Source organism: Podarcis filfolensis (assembly GCF_964270895.1).
Source record: "Podarcis filfolensis genome assembly, chromosome: 10".
NCBI classification, from domain to species: Eukaryota; Metazoa; Chordata; class Lepidosauria; order Squamata; family Lacertidae; genus Podarcis; species Podarcis filfolensis.
The window spans coordinates 35564031-35585407 of NC_139612.1; the positions used below are offsets into that span (position 1 = coordinate 35564031).

The following is a 21377-nucleotide window of genomic DNA, read 5'->3' on the forward strand; positions in this document are numbered from 1 at the left end:
CCAAGTAGGGATGAGGGAGACACCAGTCTGAAACCCCAGAGATCTGCTGCCAACCTGTGTAAACAATATTGAGCTAATACTTGTGCTAATACTTTGTAAGAGGGGCAGCATTCTATGTTCTTATTTTTCTGTGATGGGACATATACCTGTTAGCTGAAACATCAAATTAGGTGATGTGATAGCAAGGAAATTAGGATTACACTGCCTCTTGAGCCATTCTCTGGTGGTTTCTAAATTGACTGTTAACATTGTTTTAATCATTGTGACCTGCGCCTATCAAGATTATGCTTTTCTGAAAAAGAAGGTAAAATATCCTACTTGTTACACAGATTGAGAATGTAGGGAGATCTGTTATAAGCTGTTCTTTCAGCCCTTCCTCTAGATGAAAGTCAAGTACTGCAAAATCACGCAATGTAACTTCTCTTTTAGACTCTTGAGCGTTTTTTTTTTTAGCAAGGTGAAGCCTCTCCAATGATATATTTGCGCTATAATGTGTGAGGTACCAACATAGTTGGTATTCCCCAAGCAAATCACTTGCAAGGTGGCATGGCAAGTCTTAGGAACAAGACTAGAAGTTTATTTTAATTGATTTAACTTAGCAGTTCAGCTGACTAATTTTCTCTTTGCCTGAAATTTGATTGTTATTATTTGTTTAGCAGTGAAAATAAATAGATCTTCCAGTTTCTTACAATTACTCATTACAGAAACATACAGCTCTTAAAAACATATCAAACAGGTTGAAATAACAATTATCCTAATAGAACTAATAGCATTGCTATATTGGTCTGAAAGATGTTAAATGAATGCATGTCAAATCTCTAAGAGTGAATTGCTTTTACAAAATATCTGTATGTACAAGTAGGATATGCAGTGTTACAGCTAAATGATGTTTCTTTTCATAGTTCCACTGGCTCCTCCTGAGAACCTGACAATTGCCAATTACACATCTAATTCTGTATGGCTGAAATGGAATCCAAGCCCTCAACCAAATGGTGTTATTCAAAGATACGTTTTTAACATTTTGGATAACTGCAGTCAAACTACATTTTATCAGGTTTGTAACCCTAATGTTATATTCATACATATAATTAATATTATTAATTAAGATATATATTGCGGTTCAGGACTGAACTGTTACTAGGAAATAAGACCTCAAAACTACTCTGAACTATGCCCACTATAAAAAGGAGTTTGTAGATTTCATACTAGAAATTTCTGAAAGGAAAGTGCTCCCAATTTCTTGGATTTGCTTTAAATCGTTCACGTGCCCTTTGTGAATTTAAGGCAGTTGTACAAAGTAAATCAAAGAAGGCTATTTCTTAACCTGGACACTTCTCATTACCATAATTTGTGCCTTTACAGACTTGCCTATATATGTATGACCAGTGGTGAATTGGGTTAGTTTATATTTTACAATAACATTTCATCCAGTTTATTGGACAGGGAGTCACACCTTAAGAATTTTTTTGGGGGGGGTAGACTAAATAAACAAGCAGTGGGGAAGCTTTGGCCCATGGGACTGATTACACCCACCTGACCTGTGAATATAGTCCACAAGGCCCTGTCCATCCCCTAGATGTGAATGAACTTAGCAGTACTAGGATGATGCCAGTTATTGCTGTTGTGAATGGTCCTTAAATTGAATTGTCACGGGCTGTACTTATGGCATTTAATTGTGATTTGACCCCATTGTTTCCATTCCCCCCTCTACAATTCCATATATACGCAGCCAACTGAGCCTAACGTGTCATTCATCTAACAAAATGGACTCTAATTCATGAAAGCTAATGCCATACAGTGGTACCTCAGGTTACATACGCTTCAGGTTACATACGCTTCAGGTTAAAGACTCCGCTAACCCAGAAATAGTGCTTCAGGTTAAGAACTTTGCTTCAGGATGACAACAGAAATCGTGCTTCGGCGGCGCGGCAGCAGCAGGAGGCCCCATTAGCTAAAGTGATGCTTCAGGTTAAGAACAGTTTCAGGTTAAGTACGGACCTCCGGAACGAATTAAGTACTTAACCTGAGGTACCACTGTATTTAATTTGTTAGTCTTTAAGGTGCAACAAGTCTCTGTTTTCAATTTTGTGGAAAATCTGGCAAAAATAGCAATTTTATAGTAATTGCTTTCTTCATCTAAGAACATTTCAGGTTCACACAATGAAGCTAATATTCTTGGACTAGAACCGTTCAACACTTACTTCATCAGTGTTTCTGCATTCACAAAAGTTGGAAACGGCAATCAATTCAGCAATCTTGTTCAGCTGACCACAATGGAATCAGGTTAGCTTGCTTGAAATGTAATACTATTTGGGGTTTTCCCCCCTGCACACTTAAGAGACCTTAAGTTATGGGGCAATCCAGGGCAAGTTCGCTTTCAGAAGTTGGTTTAGGACTTTTACCTCTCCTACCAAGTAGGTTGTCTGTCATAGGAGCAGACTGTCTCTCAGCTTGTCAACCTTGGCTTCCTTCAGTTTCCTACATCAGATGGACTGGGAGGACTCCTCTGTAAGCTGACAGGCTATCATCTTAGTTGAGGTCCTTGTCCCTTGTGCAACAATATTCATGAAAGCTGTCATTAACCCAGCTGTTGCTTGTTGAAACCCATTTGTGTAAGTCTATTGTCCCTCTTTCTCTTTGCATTGCGGCACAGTGCTAAACCAAGGCCTTCCCTCGATAGCTCTCTTGTCAAGAGCTCTAGTTATGCTGTCATCTCAAATAGCTGGAATGCTTGCCCCTTGCTTGTAACATTACCGTGCTCGTACTGAAGTATACTCTAATGCAACTGCCCTTTCAGTTTTGTAGGAATGTTAACCTATGGTGCATGTTTCTCTTTGAAGCTCCAGATATTGTCCAGAATATCCAATGTACTGCAACCAGTTGGCAGTCAGTCCTAGTCCAGTGGGACCCTCCTTTGAAGACAAATGGGATTATTACCCATTACATCATAACATTTGGAAAGAATTCAACAATCCTGTCTTCTGATAATGAAACAGTGCATACTTTCAGAGACTTGTTATCAAATACCTCTTACCAGTTTAAAATACAGGCTGTGACAGCTGCCGGGGATGGAAAAGAGCAGCTATGCAATGCCAGCACATTTCCAGAAACAGGTAACAATTCTTGTGGTTACAATTGCACTTGATGTAAATAATATTTTCCCTACTCACATTTACTAGGCTATCCCAATCCATGAATTTGTTTCTCATATCACAAGAGGATACTCTTATGAATTCACGGACTAAGAACTATGATATTGTTAGAAGTGTGGTAAAAGGAGCAAAGCCACATTATGAAAATAACTTAGATTTCTGCTGTGTTAATTATGATTTTCTATTTTAACAAATTTACGGGAAAGTCAGTATTTTATTGAAAGCAGTGGCACTTATTTTCAAATAAGCATATTCTGGCCTAAATGCCAGGAGTAACAACAAGAAGAAAATGGTCATTATTAGGTCAACATATTCTTAAATATATGTTCACATGAATTGTTTTCCGTTGAGTTGCTACCACTTGAAACTGGAGACTTGTGATTAGGAATGGAAACAGTTTTATAGTTGTTCTCAGCTTCTTATTTATGGTGGTCTATGTTAGTCACAGACACACAGCCAACACTGAGTCACTGCCAAAGCATTTATTTTTGACACCAAGTGAAATCAAATTAGGTTCACTGCCTCATTGGAAAATCTCTGAACAACAGCTCTGGAAGTACTGTTTGATTGTTTTAAGCAATGGGCAGAGCCCAACTGATCTCTGTACTGGCATCCCCTAGTATAGCCCCTGGGTGTTGCAGAGCATGGACATTTCTCACAAAAGGTGGAGAGTTCAACTCTTATTGGAGTGAAGTGCTTATGAGGTCAGGTGCTGAAGGCCTGGTCACAGGGGTTCAGGTGGAGTTCACAGTTTGAGACCCTATATAGCCCTTATGTATGTTGATCACATGTCAGTAGTGGCATGTAATGAGATTTAGGTGCTAGGTAAATCTCTTTTGTATTAGTCCATGCCTTTAATGATTTCAGTACTCGCATACACACTCACTCCAAAGTTTGTGAGGGAGGCTCTCTGGAAAAGTGTGGAGAATGATGCAAGGGACTGCAGAGCAGTTGGGGAATTTGTGGAAATTGCTTCAACCCTTCCATGAACAGAAAGGCACCACTGGATGCCTTACTGCTTTAATGGCAGCCTTTGTCTGCTGGGTATGTTGGTTGCTTTGGCAACATTGCTGTTGTTTTCTTGCTGCATCAATTGCATTTTATTTTTTTTACACCAATTTGAAATGGTTATATTTAAAAACATGGTCTTAATGCAGGCAACATACCCATCCCTTTTCCATTCCTTCCAGGTTTCCAAGTCATGGCCTGATAAACTGTGCACTTCCATTGAAGGTTGCAGTTCTATTCAGTTCTAAATAATAAAAAAACATTTTTGCATATAGTCTTTGTACACTCCCTTTCAATAAAAGGAAGCAAACGGCCCTCAAATTCATGCTTTGGTAAAGTACATATTGCAGTTAATCTATATACCACACCCTAATATCCTAATAAATCATTTTCTCCACAATCCATCTTAAACTGAATTAAGTTGTGATAAACCTAACAATCATAATATGTATAAAAACAGCAAACAGGCAATCATATTAAGGGAATTGAGCAAAGAAGGGTTTAAGACAAATCTTCTAATTATACAAAGTTTTCTTTCTGCTTTGAGGAGAGGCATCTTTTGAATATTATGTTTAAGGAAGACTTTGGTAGGAAAAAGGAGTATTCAGCAAACTTATTTTTGTCCTGGCTATCTTTTAACTGGGGTTTTTTTGTGACTCCTTTAAACTACCATATTGATAATACAGTCTTTAAAAATGGATCTAGCCCTCCTGAGGTCTGGTTCACTATGTAAGAAATATATACAACCCAGTCTATTTCCCCCCTTTTGTTCCAGGGAAGGAAGTACATTTGTTCACATATTCCTCTGTGAATGTTGATCTGCCCTCATGTGCTAAAAGTCTTCGTGTACATCTGTACTTCCATACTGTTTTATGAATTCGCTAGATGTTTACTTAGTAGGGCTTTTACAGAATAAGTACCATTGTATTCAGTGGGTCTTATTTCCTAGCAACAGTTCAGTTCTGAACTGCAATATATGTTGCTGCTGTGGGGTTCAATTTGATGGTTCCCTGGACATCTGACTCTGTAATTATGGAGGCTCTTGTCGTGGATGTCCAAAGTGTGGCAAAGTTCCTGCTATGGCTGGCCATTTGTGTTCTTTGATGTACACAGAGGTTCTTGGACTTAAATTAACTTGCATGTGAATTGTATTCCAAAATTAGCTTTTCTCTATATAAATATCACATACAGTTTATACAAAATGTGTCTGTAACTACTTGAGATAGATACACCAGACAACTGAAACCAATACTGACCTTCAGTGATGTAACATATTTGATAAAGTGTTATATGCAACAGATTAGACAACTTCAAAACAATTATGCTCTAAGGTTACAGATACGAACAGGATTGAAATTTCTTTTGTTCAAGGAAGCAGATACTTGTTCTTCCACACTTATCAACCCCAACCCAAAGAAGCAACGTTTTTTTAAACGTACAGATGTTCCTAGTTTGAATGCTTCAAAGTGTAATCCTGCAGCTTACTCAAAATTTATAAACATGACTCAGCCATCGTGATTCGGTGATGATCACTTTACTAAATATTCTTATGCCAGCAAAGTTCACATTCATGAATCATCTGGTATGGACAAACATTTTTCATCAGTCCACCTAAAGGTCCCAACATCTATTCATCAAGTATTCTTTTGTAACACAAATGTAACTAAGACCATAAATCTCCAATGACCTCTAGAAATGTCAAGGACCCTTTAAAGAATGAAAAAAACCACAACTTAGCTCTAGTTTGTCTTAACGATATTGAATGTTTTCAGAAAGATTTTAAGGGGAAATATCCCTTATGTGTGCCAATGTATATCATTCTCAAAACACACAAATCATTACCAATTTATAGAGAGAAACAATTAAACCATCTTTAACTGCAGTTGTGTTTAGCATAACCCTGCTTTCAACAATAAGCACAAGCTATTGATTGCTTACTGTAACGTGTGGTACATAACATTTCAAAAATTATTTTTAGCTCCCAGCGCTCCCAGAGATATTTCGTTTTCAAGCATACAATCAACAAGTGTGACCTTGAGATGGAGAATGCCAGTTACTATCTTTGGCTACTTTCAAAACTACAAGATTACTGCGCAGTTACGATCTATCCATTGCAACAACTGGGAAGCTGCTGAATGTATTGAATATGAGCAGGAGCAATATTCATATACTGTTGGCACTTTGTCAGAGGAAACAGTCTATGACCTGAAAAAATTTAGATGGTATAGATTTAGAGTTTCTGCTAGTACGAATGCTGGTTTTGGTACCTCTTCACCATGGATTTCTACACAAACTCTTCCTGGCTGTAAGTAAGAATGACTGTCATACCTCTAAGTTTTACATGGACATCAAATCTATAAAGGTCTGGAATAATTCAAACTATGCACAGTTGATGATACAGCTACCTTGAATTTATCAATGGTACCCCGATGTCTCTCTCTAGATATTCAAATGTAAAATGCAATCAAGTATATAAGCATTGTTAAAAATCCATTGCCTGTAAGAACTTGTATTATTCAATTATATCCAGTTACATCCTCAGGAATTCATAAGTGCTGCATATTTCAGGAATTAAGCATACGGTATACTGTATACAATAGTCATGAAAGAAGAAGAGGGTCTGACAGCAATCATATTGCATTGAAGTTAGCAATTTTTTCTGGTTTCCATGACTACTTCATTTTCCACCTAAAACATTAGCAAAATCATGGAAGTCCATATTCAAAGCATAAACATAATGTACAGTTGATATTAGTGAACATTTATTACATACAAGCTTGGTGTAATGGGAAGATTTAATTTTTTTAATTAACCTTACCATTCCCAATTCTCTGAAGAAATATACAGGAGAATGTATTCCTAGTCAGCAATTCTGAGAAAAAAGTCTCACTTGTAGATCTTAACAGCTGCTTGTTGTGGTCATTATCCAAAGCAGCTGCTGAATCTAGATATTTTCAGACTGTATAAATTGTTTAAAATAAGAGGGAAAACTTATTTCACATTCCCCCCTATAGAAAATGGCAAGGTGGTTTTTTTTGTGTGTGCTCAGCAATCCTCTCTTAGGAGTTTTTCAAGGAAATGTTAGCTAGAAAAATCCAAAACAATCAAGTCACTGTTTGCTCCAATAATCTACTATTTTAGCAGTTTTTTAATTTGGGGGTTTTGTACACTAAGCTTTAAAATTTCACAAGCACTAACAGTATCTCCCTTTTAAAAGCTCATACCAAACGTTGAAATTGCTTTTTGGATACAGTGAATTTTGAAAGGCTTTTAGGTGGTTCTATCATTCAATAGGCTAAATCAGTTGGATATTCAGGATTGTGGCCATGGTGCAATTACAAAGTAGAAAGTGCAGGGTTCAGCTCATGCATGCTATGTCTGTGACAATTGCGTGGTAAAGTTAAAATTGATTTTCTTACATTTTAAAAACATTAGCAATTTTGGAAAGATTCAATACATGTTTACACAGAGGTAAGGATAATGATACTTACTATTAAATAGTCACCAATGCGAGTTTTGCTCCCATAGTTAGATAGAGTACTCAGCCTTCTGTTTTATAGATTGTCCTCTTAGGAACTGTCTTTCTGTCTCATAAAATAGTTTGATGGCAGTGTTATTGCATTGCTGATAAATTATACAAGTCCACTTTGCAATGGGATCTGTTTTCTGAAGAATCAAACTTTGCCGTTACCATGATATTAAACCATAACTTTGGTTCAGAAAAGGAGAATTTTTGACAGCTGCAGCTTGTCGTAGACTTGTGAGAAAACCTGACCATACAGAAATTCCCTCTTTTTAATAGCTATTAAAGATTGTGGCTCTGTCCTCTTTAGGCACTCGTTGCTTTGAAGTCGGTTTATGTATAGCAAAGCTTTCTCTGTTACGTAGTCAGTGAGCTTTGCCTGCTTTTCTGCTTTTTACACAATGCTAAGGGCACATGAACTCTACCTCCATTCCAAGTTAGTAACCCTAGGAACAGTGGCTGTATCTTGCTTTGATTCTTAAGATAACATTCAACCCAGCTTGAACCTAAATCTGCTTGTATAGTTTCTTCCAATGCATTGTGAGAACCATTGGTCCAATGCAGATGACAATGTAAACAGAATGAACATAGGATGAGAGTCCCAGGATTGCTCCAGCTGGTTTTGCCCATGACATGATCTCCATATGTCCAGCTAGCTGTGCACAGTGCTTGAGTTATACATAAATTCATAGCTTTAAACTCTTGAGACTTTCTGCATGGGACAGACTATAGACTGGGTAGATAAAGGCTTTGTAGCTACAGTTTATACATATGTTGATGCTGTTCAGAAAGTGGGATGTAGAGGTTTGGGTAGGGTGCAATCATTACTCCCTTCCATACACTCATTCTGCCTTCATCATCCCTGTACAAGGGTTATTGTTTCTCCATCATTAAATGTTTCATTTGAGCAATTCAGGACGCCGTTGCCCTGTTTCTAGATACGCATTGTTGAGCTTACTGATAAGCAAATTTAAAGATTGCAGTCAATTGAGTCTGTTCATCATTCTTTCCTTATTTTTCCTGAGGATTCAAAGGCTGACAAGAGCAGCACATGAACAATTGTAGACAGGATGCAAAAATAAAACAAGCCAGGACTACAGCAGAGGTGCATAAGCCAGACCTCCTCAGCTGCATTCATATGTCTGGTCACTTTCTTCTACCTATATTGCCCCCAGGATGCTTTGCAAGGTCTAGGAGTTCGTAGAACAACTTTGCTCATCAAAATTGCCCAGAACAAGGACATTGGTCTGACCAATAAACTTCCACTGAAGTTATATTATGAGAAATTACTTTCCCCCACTTTCACTGCCTTTATATGCCTTATTAAAATCACCAGATAAATGCTGGATTGAAGGGCATAGGGAATAATCCTGAACTGCCTCTAATTCATCACAGATCTTGTAATAAAAGAATAGAAGATACCTTTCCATTTCAGAATTTTGCCTTTCAAAAATACTATCTAATCTAATATTTATTTTAAAATATTTGTTCAAATAATCTTATTTTATGTAAAATGTTAGTGTTGTAAAAATGCAGGCATGTATTTAAGTTTAAAGGCACATGATAACTCATAGCCTTGGTTTCTTTTTTTAAAAAAGATCCTGTGCCAACATAAGCCCTACTAAAGTGCTGGAGTCAGAGGATGCATTTGAGCATCAGAGGATCAGTTTTGCTTTTTGATGAGTGGCTCTGTAAAATGATAAGCTATCCAGACGTACCTTCCAGCTAACAAACTTAACTTCTGCCTCACCATCAGGACACAGATGGATGGGAAAAAATGACCCTGACCTCCATAAGACCCACATTCCTGTGCAAGCATAGAAGCATGATAATCAGGAAATGATGGTTATTAGTTACAGAAAATGCATTATTGTGAAAACCAGGAGAAAAGTGCTCATGAGAGGAAGTGATTGGATTATAGGGGAACGAGTGAATAAGACTAGGTCATTCCTACTGAGTAAATTGCTATGATTTATAAGAGAAAGGGTATGGTGATATCTTGCCCCATTACCGACTAGACTCATTTCACAAACAATCTTAAATCAGTATGTGACAGCTACCATTGGCACAAAAATTGTTTGTGTAATATGTTTGTTGTAAGGCTGCTAGACTGAAGCTAACGGATTTCCAATTTCTAGTCATGTTTTATATATAGATGATAGATGATAGATAGATAGATAGATAGATAGATATCAGAAATTTAGTATATTTGGTGAACATTCTTCAGCTATGATGAAAGTTGTGAAGGGATGTCTTGGCACTTTAGATGAAGAGTTTTAAATGCGTTCACATCCTGATCCTGAATGCATTTATATGGAAGTGTCTAGATGTGCATCCTTTTGAGTCTGTGGCAGCTGTGGTTTTCACTCAGCCTGTGTTGATTTCCAGATATGCTGCCACAGTCTGAGCTGGCCATATACACACTGACTGCCACAAGCTTACTGCCACTGTACAAACTCCACTCCAGTCAGCTTTGATTCTTAACTACAATTCACCAAAAGCTACAGTTGCAATCAGGTTCCCCAAAACTGGTTCAGGCTGAGCTTAGAGCATGGCCAGTCTGCTTACACAGCTCAGCCCGTAAGATTGCATGGGCTGGCCCAAAAGGTCCCATGAACAACCCCTAATCTCATTAATATCAATGGAACTTCAAAGGCATGGACAGTATCAAGACTATCCTAACAGACATTAGCAGAGGCCATTAGGAGAGGCTATGGACATGCAATATTGTATTTCAGATTTCCGTTTGGAAAGAATTCATTCTGGGTGTTCTGTGTAAAGAAATAAGATAAGGAAAGAAGTATCAACACAGCTTGCTTCTAACAAAGCCTATGCTGCTTACAGAAAGGAATTATTTTTTAAAAGTTTAAAATATAGCATTTTCCCGCCATGATAACATAGGAATAAGTATCTTTAAATGGACAATTTTACACATTACACTACTTTATAAAGTGATCAAGTCATTTGTTCCCATCATTCTATTTTAAAGAATTAATTGATTTTTAGTAGCTAACTCTTAAAGAAACAAACTTTTTCTACATTATTCTTCACCTTCCCCATTAATGTTATAAATAGGCTAACTGATCATTGTTCTACTCTCAATAATATGAAGCACTGATCACTAGGAGAGAAATAATGGAACTTCTGCTACCTGTGGAGAATGATGTGAATTTGGTTGACCTACCAAGGACAACAGTATACTATTGCCCCACAAATTACCTACCAGATGCTATTACACTACTTGTTTTACTATCCTTATCACCATTTATGTTAAACTTGCCTCATGGTGTAGATTTTTTACAGAGAGGCAGTCAATACTACTATGCAAATATCCCTGCATTTTCAGTAAAGGAATAACTGTTGAAGGAAGCATTACTGTATTGGCAGGAAATTCATTTATTCATCAGAGGAAATTCATCAGAGGTGGCCAACATGGTGACCTTCAGATGCTGTAGACTTCAACTCCCACCATCCTTGACCATTAGCCAGTTGGCTGAGGTTGAGGAGGGTTGTAGTTCACAACATCTGGAGGGTACTAAATTGGCTACCTCTAAATTAAACCAGTTTATTATTTTAAATATGAATGCCCATATTTATTTATGGCATGTGTTCCCTTTACATGTGATAGCGAATGTTAATTACACTCAGAGTAGACTCATTGAAATCAACAGCCATCCCCATTGTTTCCAGTGGGACTGCTGTGAATATGACTTAGTTGGATACCACACAAGTAATGTGACTGCCATAAAACACAATGTATTTTATAATATTTTGTTAAAATGTTGATTAGAGCCCAATTTTACTGGGCCTTTGTTGACTGCCACAAAACTATATTGCTAGATTTTGGGTAATACAGTTATCACACGTACAGTTCCTATATTTCTAATTTGGCTGCAATTAAAATCAATATATACAACACTAGAGACTTTTTCTATGACAGGGGCATAATGCTGTGACAGGGCCAAAAAAAAAAAAAAAGCGTGAATACCATTTATTGTTCTCACTAAAATTGTACCGAATGAAATATTTTTGAGAGCTAACTGTATTTCCTGATATGTTTTCTACTTTTTCTCCAGTTCCAGATGCTCCTCCTGAAAATGTAACTGTGGTAGTTACATCTCCTTACAGTATTAATATTAGCTGGAGTGAGCCTGTCATCATTACTGGACCAACATTTTACCTCATCGACATTACCTCAGTAAGCCACTGCTTTTTTTCTCTATGACTATTAATGGTACAACCTGATACCTTACATAAATTTAGTGCTTATTTTCTAAAGAAAGATCCTGAAGCAGAGGGCTTATCTAGAAATAACAATTCTTATCTCGAAAGCTCTTCTCCTGAATGCTGAGGGAAACATTACGAGGGAAACTTGTGGTGAAGGAAACATTACAAGGTGGTACAGTTAGACAGAAGTACCAGCAATCTATGACAGGAGAAGATGTGAAGTCACAGATAGGACAATGCCGAAAAAGCAAGTCATATATGCCAGTACAATGTTACCTTGGTACTCAAATGACTTGGATCCCAAACAAATCGGCTCCTGAATGCCACAAACCCAGAAGTGAGTGTTCCGGTTTGTGAACATTTTTCGGAAGCCGAACATCCGATGCGGCTTCCACAGCTTCTGATTGAGTGCAGGAAGCTCCTGCAGCCAATTGGAAGTCACGCCTTGGTTTTTTAATGGTTTTTGGGAGTCGAACGGACTCCTGGAATGGATTAAGTTTGAGAACCAAGGTACCATTGTGGAGGGATATATGGGGTGCTAGAAAAAAAGTGCTGGTACTCACCATGAAGTTGTTAACGGTAAGCGCCACACTTTTAACCAGTGCTTTTCTTTTAGCAAAAAAGGTGCCAGTACTGCGTACCCTTGAGAACCCTCAGGAAAAAAAGCACTGAGTATATAGCTTTATTTTTAAAGAATGGTTTCTTCTTAAGCACTGTCTTCTATGTGATCAGTACCTACAGGTGTGAAGTCTATATAGACAGGTCCACCGCTGCTTCAATAAAACTATCCATCTGTCTGTAGTGAAAATCCTGAAATAAAATTTTGTTACTCTTTAGGGAAACAGAGTTACTGCTTCAGGGTCCAAAAACAAGCTGTATTTAGCAAAATTCCTATGTTAACATTTTAGTTAGTTAGTGAGACTTTCATTGTAGATGTAAAAACTTTAAGACTGTTTTTAAAACAAAAGCCAAATCTTCCCTATTCTGTATATTTTAAAATAATTTTTACTATGTTGATATACGGAAGTTACAGTTGTTTTAGCCTTTTTTTGAGCTTGCAAGTAAATTATTCCTAAATAACCTGATCCAGCCAATTTTATCTGCATTGTGCAGAACCTTATTTAGTTCTGGTGAACAGAAAGCAATGCCTTCTTCTTCTTCTTCTTCTTCTTCTTCTTCTTCTTCTTCTTCTTCTTCTTCTTCTTCTTCTTCATTCTTTTGGAATTTATCTGCTTTTTTCAGCCACTTCTCCCTCTCTTTGCTGTTTTTTGTTGTTTGTTTTTTGGCTGCAAGACTGAGGCCACCCGCTACGTTTCCTTACTGAGCAGGAATTTATAACTTGTTCATCTGGACTCAACTCTCTCTTCCCTACACTGCCCCCCCTCCCACAGCAATATCTTCTTAAGCAGAATATACTTGTCCAAATCAGTATTTTTTTCTACAGTGGAAGGGATGGATGGAAATGCGACAGCCTTAATCTGCTATGTGGGAAATGAGCTACCAGTTTACAGCCGTTGCCTGTTGTGTACATTCAATTATTTTCTACCACTCCTGCTGCCAATGCAGCACTGTGAATGAAACAGGAATCTGATTTTTTTGTGTTGTGCAAACCCGGGCTCCTTGTTTTTTCTTTTGGAAAAAAAACAAACCACAAGTCTGGGTTTGGATGATCCAAGCTAGACTTTGGCTTGTTTCATTCACAGTGCAGCAAGGAAGGAATGGTACTAGAGTACTTGAGCCAGCAGTGAGATGTTTCCTGCTAGTTGCTCCTGCTAGAGCACTGCCAGAACGAACCCCATCCACTTGCGCAAAGTGGGGCTGCCCTGTGCTGCCTGCTCAGCCATGCAATGGTGAGCCTGGCCATTTGAAGGACACACTCACAGTGTCCTGTGGGCTCAGCGCCACTTTGTGAGACTCATAAAAGTGGTGCAGGGCTGGCAGGGCGCATGCCTGTTGCGTCCTTCTCACCCGCCCTGCAGCTGGAGGGTGGCATGAGACGTACGCAACAGCTCATGACGTCCTGACAGGGTGCATCTCCAAAAAAACTGCGCCCAGGGTGATGCCTCCCCGCCCCCAGTCCTGCCCATGCTACAACTCTGGCTTGAGCAGCCTGCACCATGAGCATACTGCTCATTCTCATTGAGCCAATAAACTATGGTTTTTAACCAGGCCATTGCGGATAAAAGCGCCACTTGGGAGGGGTCAAAAGAGTTCAGTACTGTTTCTTGATGGTCATCCCAGGAAATGAGTGTCTGTTTAGTAGATCAGAATCTTTAGTTAAGGTTAACTCTCAGTGGGGATACTAAGGCACATCTGTCAAAGAAAATATATGTTTGACCCACCTTAATGTGTTGGCAGCTGCATCTACTGCACACTTGACCCACTGGGGACTGTGAGTGTAGAGATTCATACAATTTATTTTCTGTTGCATCACAGATAAACAAAATTGGTGCATGAGGAAGGATAGTCACAAAGAAAGGATTTTATATCCGATTATATTTACTCATTTGTTGGCTGAGCTATTTTCTGCTGCTGCTTAGTTCTTGGGATTTGCTTGTGTTTTCTGGTGCTGTTGTTTTGACACCAGAAGCACGAGGTAGGGTCATATGGTGGTTTATCCTATGCAGTTCAGGAACACTCAGTGACAACAACAGCTTTCTGAGTTTTCCGCATACAATCTAGTTTTCCTCTTGCAGCAACACCTGCAGTTACTGGTGGCACTCTATGAATCTTGGTAGGACAGAGTTCCTTTTCATACACCCCACGTCAAAGGGCAGCATGAGGGTGTTCTTACAGATTCCCGAGTAAGGAAAAGCAAGACCCTCCAGTTCAGAACACCACAAATGCAGGCTAGCTATATATTCATTGCAGTTTTAAATGAGAAACAGCAGGTAGATGGTAACCCGGCTTTCCATTTCATGACATACAGTGGTACCTCAGGTTAAGTACTTAATTCATTCCAGAGGTCCGTACTTAACCTGAAACTGTTTTTAACCTGAAGCACCACTTTAGCTAATGGGGCCTCCTGCTGCTGCCGCGCCGCTGGACCACGATTTCTGTTCTCATCCTGAAGCAAAGTTCTTAACCCGAGGTACTATTTCTGGGTTATTGGAGTCTGTAACCTGAAGCGTATGTAATCTGAAGCGTATGTAACCCGAGGTACCACTGTACCTCGTGCTCTGGCGGCACGGCAGCAGCAGGAGGCCCCATTAGCTAAAGTGGTGACTCAGGTTAAGAACAGTTTCAGGTTAAGTACGGACCTCTGGAACGAATTAAGTACTTAACCCGAGGTACCACTGTATTGCCTATATGCCATTATGCTACACTGTTCTGTTAAATATTGCCCTAATTTTGGTTTGTTTGTTTTTGCTTTGTATAGGTAGATACTGATGACTATAAAGCTTCATTCGTCAAAACAAACGATGAGGACAAAAACCTTGATGTTTCAGGTTTAAGGGCATTTACAAGGTATTCTGTAGTGGTCACTGCTTTTACTGGAGATATCCATGCTGCACATATTGAAGGCAAATCTAGCCCTGCAGTCATTGTTTCCACTTTTGAAGCAGGTGAGCTGTTTCCTTTTTTTTGTTGTTCTTAGTATCTCTTTGGAAAAAGAAAATGTGAAGCAATTAATTTTTCTATGCTGTAAATGAAGTTTATGATATCAGGAAATACCACCATTCCTTTCGGCCATAGTAACTCTAGAACAGCCATCACTACTATGAAACAGCTTCACTTCTTAATTTCTGCCTGTTGTGCCCTTGGTAAAGGCATATAGCCACTGCTCATAAAAGTGACAGCCCTAAGCAGTGGTAAGCGAGGCACTTGGGATGCAATTTCAGGGAAAAGGAATGATGAGTTGGGTTTCTGCACATAGCCTTTAATGGGCACTGAAGTTGAAAAGGATGCTTGAAGTTCTTTACTGGTCTCAGATTTGTGAATGCCACTCTGTCGTAACAAAAAACAAAGGTACGGCAGTATAAAAGGCACATTTGAAATCAGGGCAGAAGCTGCCATTATAATCAGTAAAACTAATGCAATAAACCCCACATCTGAATGAAGCTTAAATCTTTTCCTCTCCAATGTTTTAGAAGCTGGATGTATACTAGTATTTGCATTTTTTACAAAGGCTCCTGAGGCTTGTGGTTTGTTTTTAACCGAAACCTAAAAAGAGTAATTGCAAGACCAAAGTGTCCAAAATCACATGTGAGTTTAGATGTACATGTAAACTGAGATCCAAACATGGCTGAAATATAAATATAGCAAATAAATATAATTGTAATTTTAAAAACAAATTGTTGAACATTCTTTCAGTGCCCAGAGACCCACTTAACAACATAACATTTCAGAAGATACCCGATGAAGTAACAAAATTTCAAGTGACGTTTATATCACCATCTGAACACAGTGGAAATATTCAAGTATATCAGGCAATGGTATACAAAGAAGATGACCCAACTGTCTTCCAGATCTATAATTTAAGTGTTATTGACAGGACAAACAAGTCAGTCACTGCTTTGATAGAGGGACTAAAAGGGGGACATACATATAATATCAGTGTAAGTTGAACTTTGTGTCTCTTTCTTTAACACAATCAGTAGTAAAGCTAAGCCAGAGCACTTTACTGTGGAGTGGTTTAAAAGTTATTAATTAATGTATGACTTGATTTCCAGTTATTATGTTTATTATGTTTGTGTGTGTATATATCTATCTATCACACTACATGCAATTAATGCATAGGGCCAGCCTTAACTTGTACCCATAGAAGTAAGCCCCACTGATTTCAGTGAAGTGTCAAAGTCTTACTTTACTCAAGTAGAATTTAAATACTCCTCCACACACACACACCCTGTGTGTGTACATGCATGAAATAAGTCCAAGTTAATGTAGGTCTATCATGATTAAGGTAAACAGACTGAGATATAGGAAAATATATATAATTTAAACATTTTTATTTAGGTTTATGCAATCAATGGTGCTGGTGCAGGGCCAAAGATCCAACTTAAAATCACAACAGACATTAAAGGTAGGTTCATGTAATGATTTCATAGTTTTAAAATAAAGATAATGCAAAAGAAATGTGAAGTCAACTTCTTTTTTTTAAACCAAAACCATTCTCTTATGCACATCCTAGGTCAGTGGTTCCCAATCTTTTTTTTTTGCCATGCCCCACCTAAGCATCTCTAAAATCCTGATGCCCTCCCCCTGTGACATATAATTCTTATTATTCAAAAAGTGAACTCCTATTCCCATGGAGGAAGCCTAAAAGGCCATTAACTGTTAATAACTCATTCTCAAATTGCCCCCCTTAAAAATCGAATTGCCCCCTTGTGGGGCATGTTGGGAACCACAGTCCTAGGTGGTGTTATCAACTGTTTCCCATTCCCATCCTCATGCTAACTTGAGTTATATTAATTATTTGACTAATTTTGAGCAGTACCTGTGATGTAGCCAAGGTAAATTAATATTAGGTTCTGGAAAAGAAGCAATGACGCTAAATCAACATATTTATCATTTACATTAAGGCTGCAATCATAAGCAGCTTTACTAAGAATTATGTCCCATTGAAACCAGCGAAATGCATGTCCAAGTAATTATGCTGGTATAGGAATGTACATTATTTTAATCTTTTCTAGCTATAACATTGTGCTGTGAGTTTTCTGGGAAATTTTGATTTCGAATGGGGCAATTTGCATTAGAGGTTTTTTCAGTTTGCTCTAGAAGGATTTAATATGTTTATTTGTATATAAGTACCAAAGCTAAAAAAAAGTACCACATTTTTTGTCCAAATACACCATAAGTATTTGACCTGAAATGTTTGAGGTAAGCAGCAGTACTGCTTTCAGAAGACAAGAGAGCCCCACATGTTCAGCCCCACCGGTCACCACTGCAGCCCGATATGCACACACACACTCTCTCATATCAATACTCCACACTATAATGTATTCTGTGGTCTGTTTGTGCCTGAGCTTGAGTCTGGACTAAGGATTCTGAGGCCCAGTGTTCCGTTTCGATACACAATATCCAATCACAGAACATTTCAGGATTTGGGCCTCTGCCATTGGTCCTTAAACTCAGAGTCATGATTCGCACCTTGGAAGTTTAGACAGCCAATCACGTTGGGAGTGGGAGTGGCCCAGGCCTTCAGAAATGTATATAAGACACACCAATTTTTTTATCTCTTGAGATTTTATTGAGTGTGGGATATCTCTGGCCATGCTTAATACCACCTCACCAGCCAAGCTGTCATGTGGCCCCCAAGAGATTGCCTTCAACTGATGTGGTCATTAATGGGGGGGGGGAATTGTCCACCTCTGATTTTATAGCATAATCATCCTATAGCTCCAACCGCTTTTTCAATCCTGCAAGGGGCAATTGCCCTTACCTTGCCATCCTAAAAAAATGGGATGAAAGGAGGAACCATTCGAATAGCAATTCTGGTGGCTGCTGTGGTGAAGTTCTGAATGGTCTGCTGCCTTGGTTTATGGGTTTATATAACTGCACTATTTGAACAATATTGGGTGTTTGCAATGGGATCAGTGCTCCTCATGCATGTGGGTTTTTTGCATGGTTCACACAATGTTATTTGTATTAAAATGCCAGCATGTGTCGTCGTCCCCCATTTAATCTAGATTTACCCTTTCTGGAGGAAACCCAGTAAGCTAAAAATAAATGTTGCTAACAACCTGTTCGCAATATCTTAATGACTTCTTTGCAATATTCAGCTCCCATCTGGAAGCCCTCATCAAGGGGATTTTAATTAAGTAGAAAACTACTTGACTCAGTAGTAGATATAAAAAGACTGTTGAACAGAACAGCATCACAGCATATATTTGTCTCAAAACAGAACCACCAAGGCCTAGTAAGAAGCCAGTTCCCGTTTATGATACCAGTGGAATGCTTGTCACTGCTACAACAATTACTATTCGTATGCCGGTTTGCTATTATAATGATGACCATGGGCCCATCAAGAAAATACAAATTCTTGTTGCAGAAGCTGGAGGTATAGAAATATTTCCCCCTTAAATGTAAAGATAGGGGTTTTCATTTTTTTCTACTTTGTTCTGTCCTTTTGCTTTATTTGAATGTGCAGGCTTAGGGCTCATCCAGATTTGCATTTACCCCGCCTCTGTCTCCCAGTGAAACCTGATCTTTACTGCTTAATCAGAGCAATCATCAATTGGTTTTTCTCCAGATTAACATTTGCTCTGATTTAGTGCTTTCTGGGGGAAAGCAGCGGGGCAAGGAAATAAAAACCACTCCGACCTGTGCTTTCTGGGCACAGAACAAACGTTAATCTATGTTTTATGGACTTTTCATGTGCCAAAATCTGGAAAGTGTGTGTGTGTGTGTGTGTGTGTATATACACACACAATTTCTATCCCACCCTATAGAACTGAGGGCCACATTTGCCTCTAGGCAGTCAACCAGAAACTACATGCCTGGGAGCAGGATAGAAGTCAGCAAAGCAGTGAATGTTCACTTTGTGCATCTCTCTCCATCCTCCATCCAGGCAAGCAAGAGGCAATATCACAGTTCAAGGACACATGCCAGCCAGGCAAAAGCACTCAAGCTGCTAATGATGCACAGCCAGTGAAGGGTGCAGCTGGGTCTGGGGAGAGTCCCAAGGGGCCCAGAGCTAGGCCTGGGGGGTGCATTTGGCCCCTGGGGCTGAGTTTGCACATCCCTGCTATTGGGCAAGGTCCTTTCTAGGCAGCTTGCAAAATAAAACAAAACAGAAACGCAGGTTTCACAAACAAGGAGCAATAACAACAAATTAAAACAGTTTACAGCCCAGCATAAAACTGTCAAACAATTTTAAACTAACAGACTGAAACCACTATTCTAAAACAGGAGGCACCTTAAAATCATCCTTAAAAAAGCCAGCTGGGAAAAATGGGCCTTCTGGGGCTTTTTTTTAAATGCTGGTACTGATGAGGCCAATTATGCATCCCTAGAGAGGGAGTTTCGTAGGCTGAAGGGCACTGCTGATGATGCCCTTTCAATGTAAAGGAAAGAAAGGTGCCTCAGGTCAGCAGAGCATGGTGCCATCTGATTTCCTGAGTGATTACTTGCTCCTTATATCTCCCCCTCCTATTCTTGAAGCAGGAGCTCTGAATACAGGAATGAGAGGATGGAGCCAGGGCCCAGGGACAGGGGGTGCCAGGGGAAAGATCATGTCCCTAGTCTTCATGGGTTCTGGGCCTCTCCATTGCTGCCCAGGAGAACTTAATAGAATTCTGTCAGTTTCTTTACATTGTTGAAGCAATGTTTCAACATTACTTTGTACTTTACATTTTAAAATGAATTGTATTCGTTCAATCTATCTTACAGATTTTATAGACAGAAGTTGTACTTTCTTCCATAGGAAGATAAATGAAGTTACACAGTTCTGTGTCTTTTTCTATTCCGTAGAATACGTTCACAGAATTATTTGACTATCTAATTTTATTATAGTTACAGGTAGGTAGCCGTGTTGGTCTGCTGTAGTCAAAACAAAATTTAAAAAATCCTTCCAGTAGCACCTTAGAGACTAAGTAAGTTTGTTATTGGTATGAGCTTTTGTGTGCATGCACACTTCTTCAGATACTACTTCTTCAGATACCAATTTTATTTTGTGATGTATTCAGAATATAAAATATCATTATTTTTTCTGACTTTAGCTCAGCATGATGGCAATGTAACCAAATGGTATGATGCCTACTTCAGAAAACCAAGACCGTATTTTGTAAATGAGGGCTTTCCAAACCCACCATGTGCAGAAGGAAATGAAGGGCTGAGCAGCAAAGATGATGTATATGTAATTGGGGCTGATAGTACATGTATGATACCAGGCAGTGAAGAAAAAATCTGTAATGGCCCACTGAAGCCCAGGAGACAGTACTTGTAAGTATATTACTCAATTTTTCTATCTGCATAATGGATAATAAGCAAATAACAGAATACTAGGACAAAGACATGGGCCACTCTTTTAAGGCCCATTTAAAAAGTGGCAACCAAATATTAGCTGCAACAAAATTAGAGAGTTATCTATTTTTGAAACCTGCCATCCCTTTTCTGCGAACTATGAAAATATCTAGAGCATGGGGGCCTTGCAGTCCTTTTTGTTTTTTTACCAGTACATGGGATGAGCAGGTAGCAAGGTAGTAGGTTTGCGTAGGTTCTGATGAAACTCTAAGCAAACCAAACCATTGGTTAGCTATCATTTGACTTAGCGTTATGTGTAAACTGTACCTCAAGCATCCAGACATGGGTCACTTTCTGTAAGTTATTGGAGACATTTTTGTGCTGAAACAGAGACAGGCAGACAACAGAGATCTTATCTCAGAGCAAAATTTTTCCTAATCCAAGTATTAACTGACCTCCTTTAAGAAGATAACACAAATGGATTTTAGACCCCACTCTTGCAAGTATGTGTGACCTGCATTCCATATCGTTTTAGAAGGGTATGACTGAGACCTACATAA

General features: G+C 38.8%; 1 protein-coding gene across 2 annotated transcripts in view; it reads left to right on the top strand.

Annotated features, from left to right (window-relative positions):
• PTPRQ (protein tyrosine phosphatase receptor type Q) overlaps nucleotides 1-21377 on the top strand; it is a 103041-nt gene that overhangs the window by 52996 nt on the left and 28668 nt on the right. For both annotated transcript variants that reach the window (XM_083573278.1, XM_083573279.1), the window contains exons 41-50: nucleotides 903-1054; nucleotides 2142-2283; nucleotides 2841-3113; nucleotides 6139-6465; nucleotides 11760-11881; nucleotides 15290-15476; nucleotides 16225-16469; nucleotides 16870-16936; nucleotides 18758-18913; nucleotides 20574-20796. In XM_083573278.1, coding sequence (XP_083429404.1) covers nucleotides 903-1054; nucleotides 2142-2283; nucleotides 2841-3113; nucleotides 6139-6465; nucleotides 11760-11881; nucleotides 15290-15476; nucleotides 16225-16469; nucleotides 16870-16936; nucleotides 18758-18913; nucleotides 20574-20796 — 1894 coding nt within the window. The remainder of the gene's footprint in view (nucleotides 1-902; nucleotides 1055-2141; nucleotides 2284-2840; nucleotides 3114-6138; nucleotides 6466-11759; nucleotides 11882-15289; nucleotides 15477-16224; nucleotides 16470-16869; nucleotides 16937-18757; nucleotides 18914-20573; nucleotides 20797-21377) is intronic.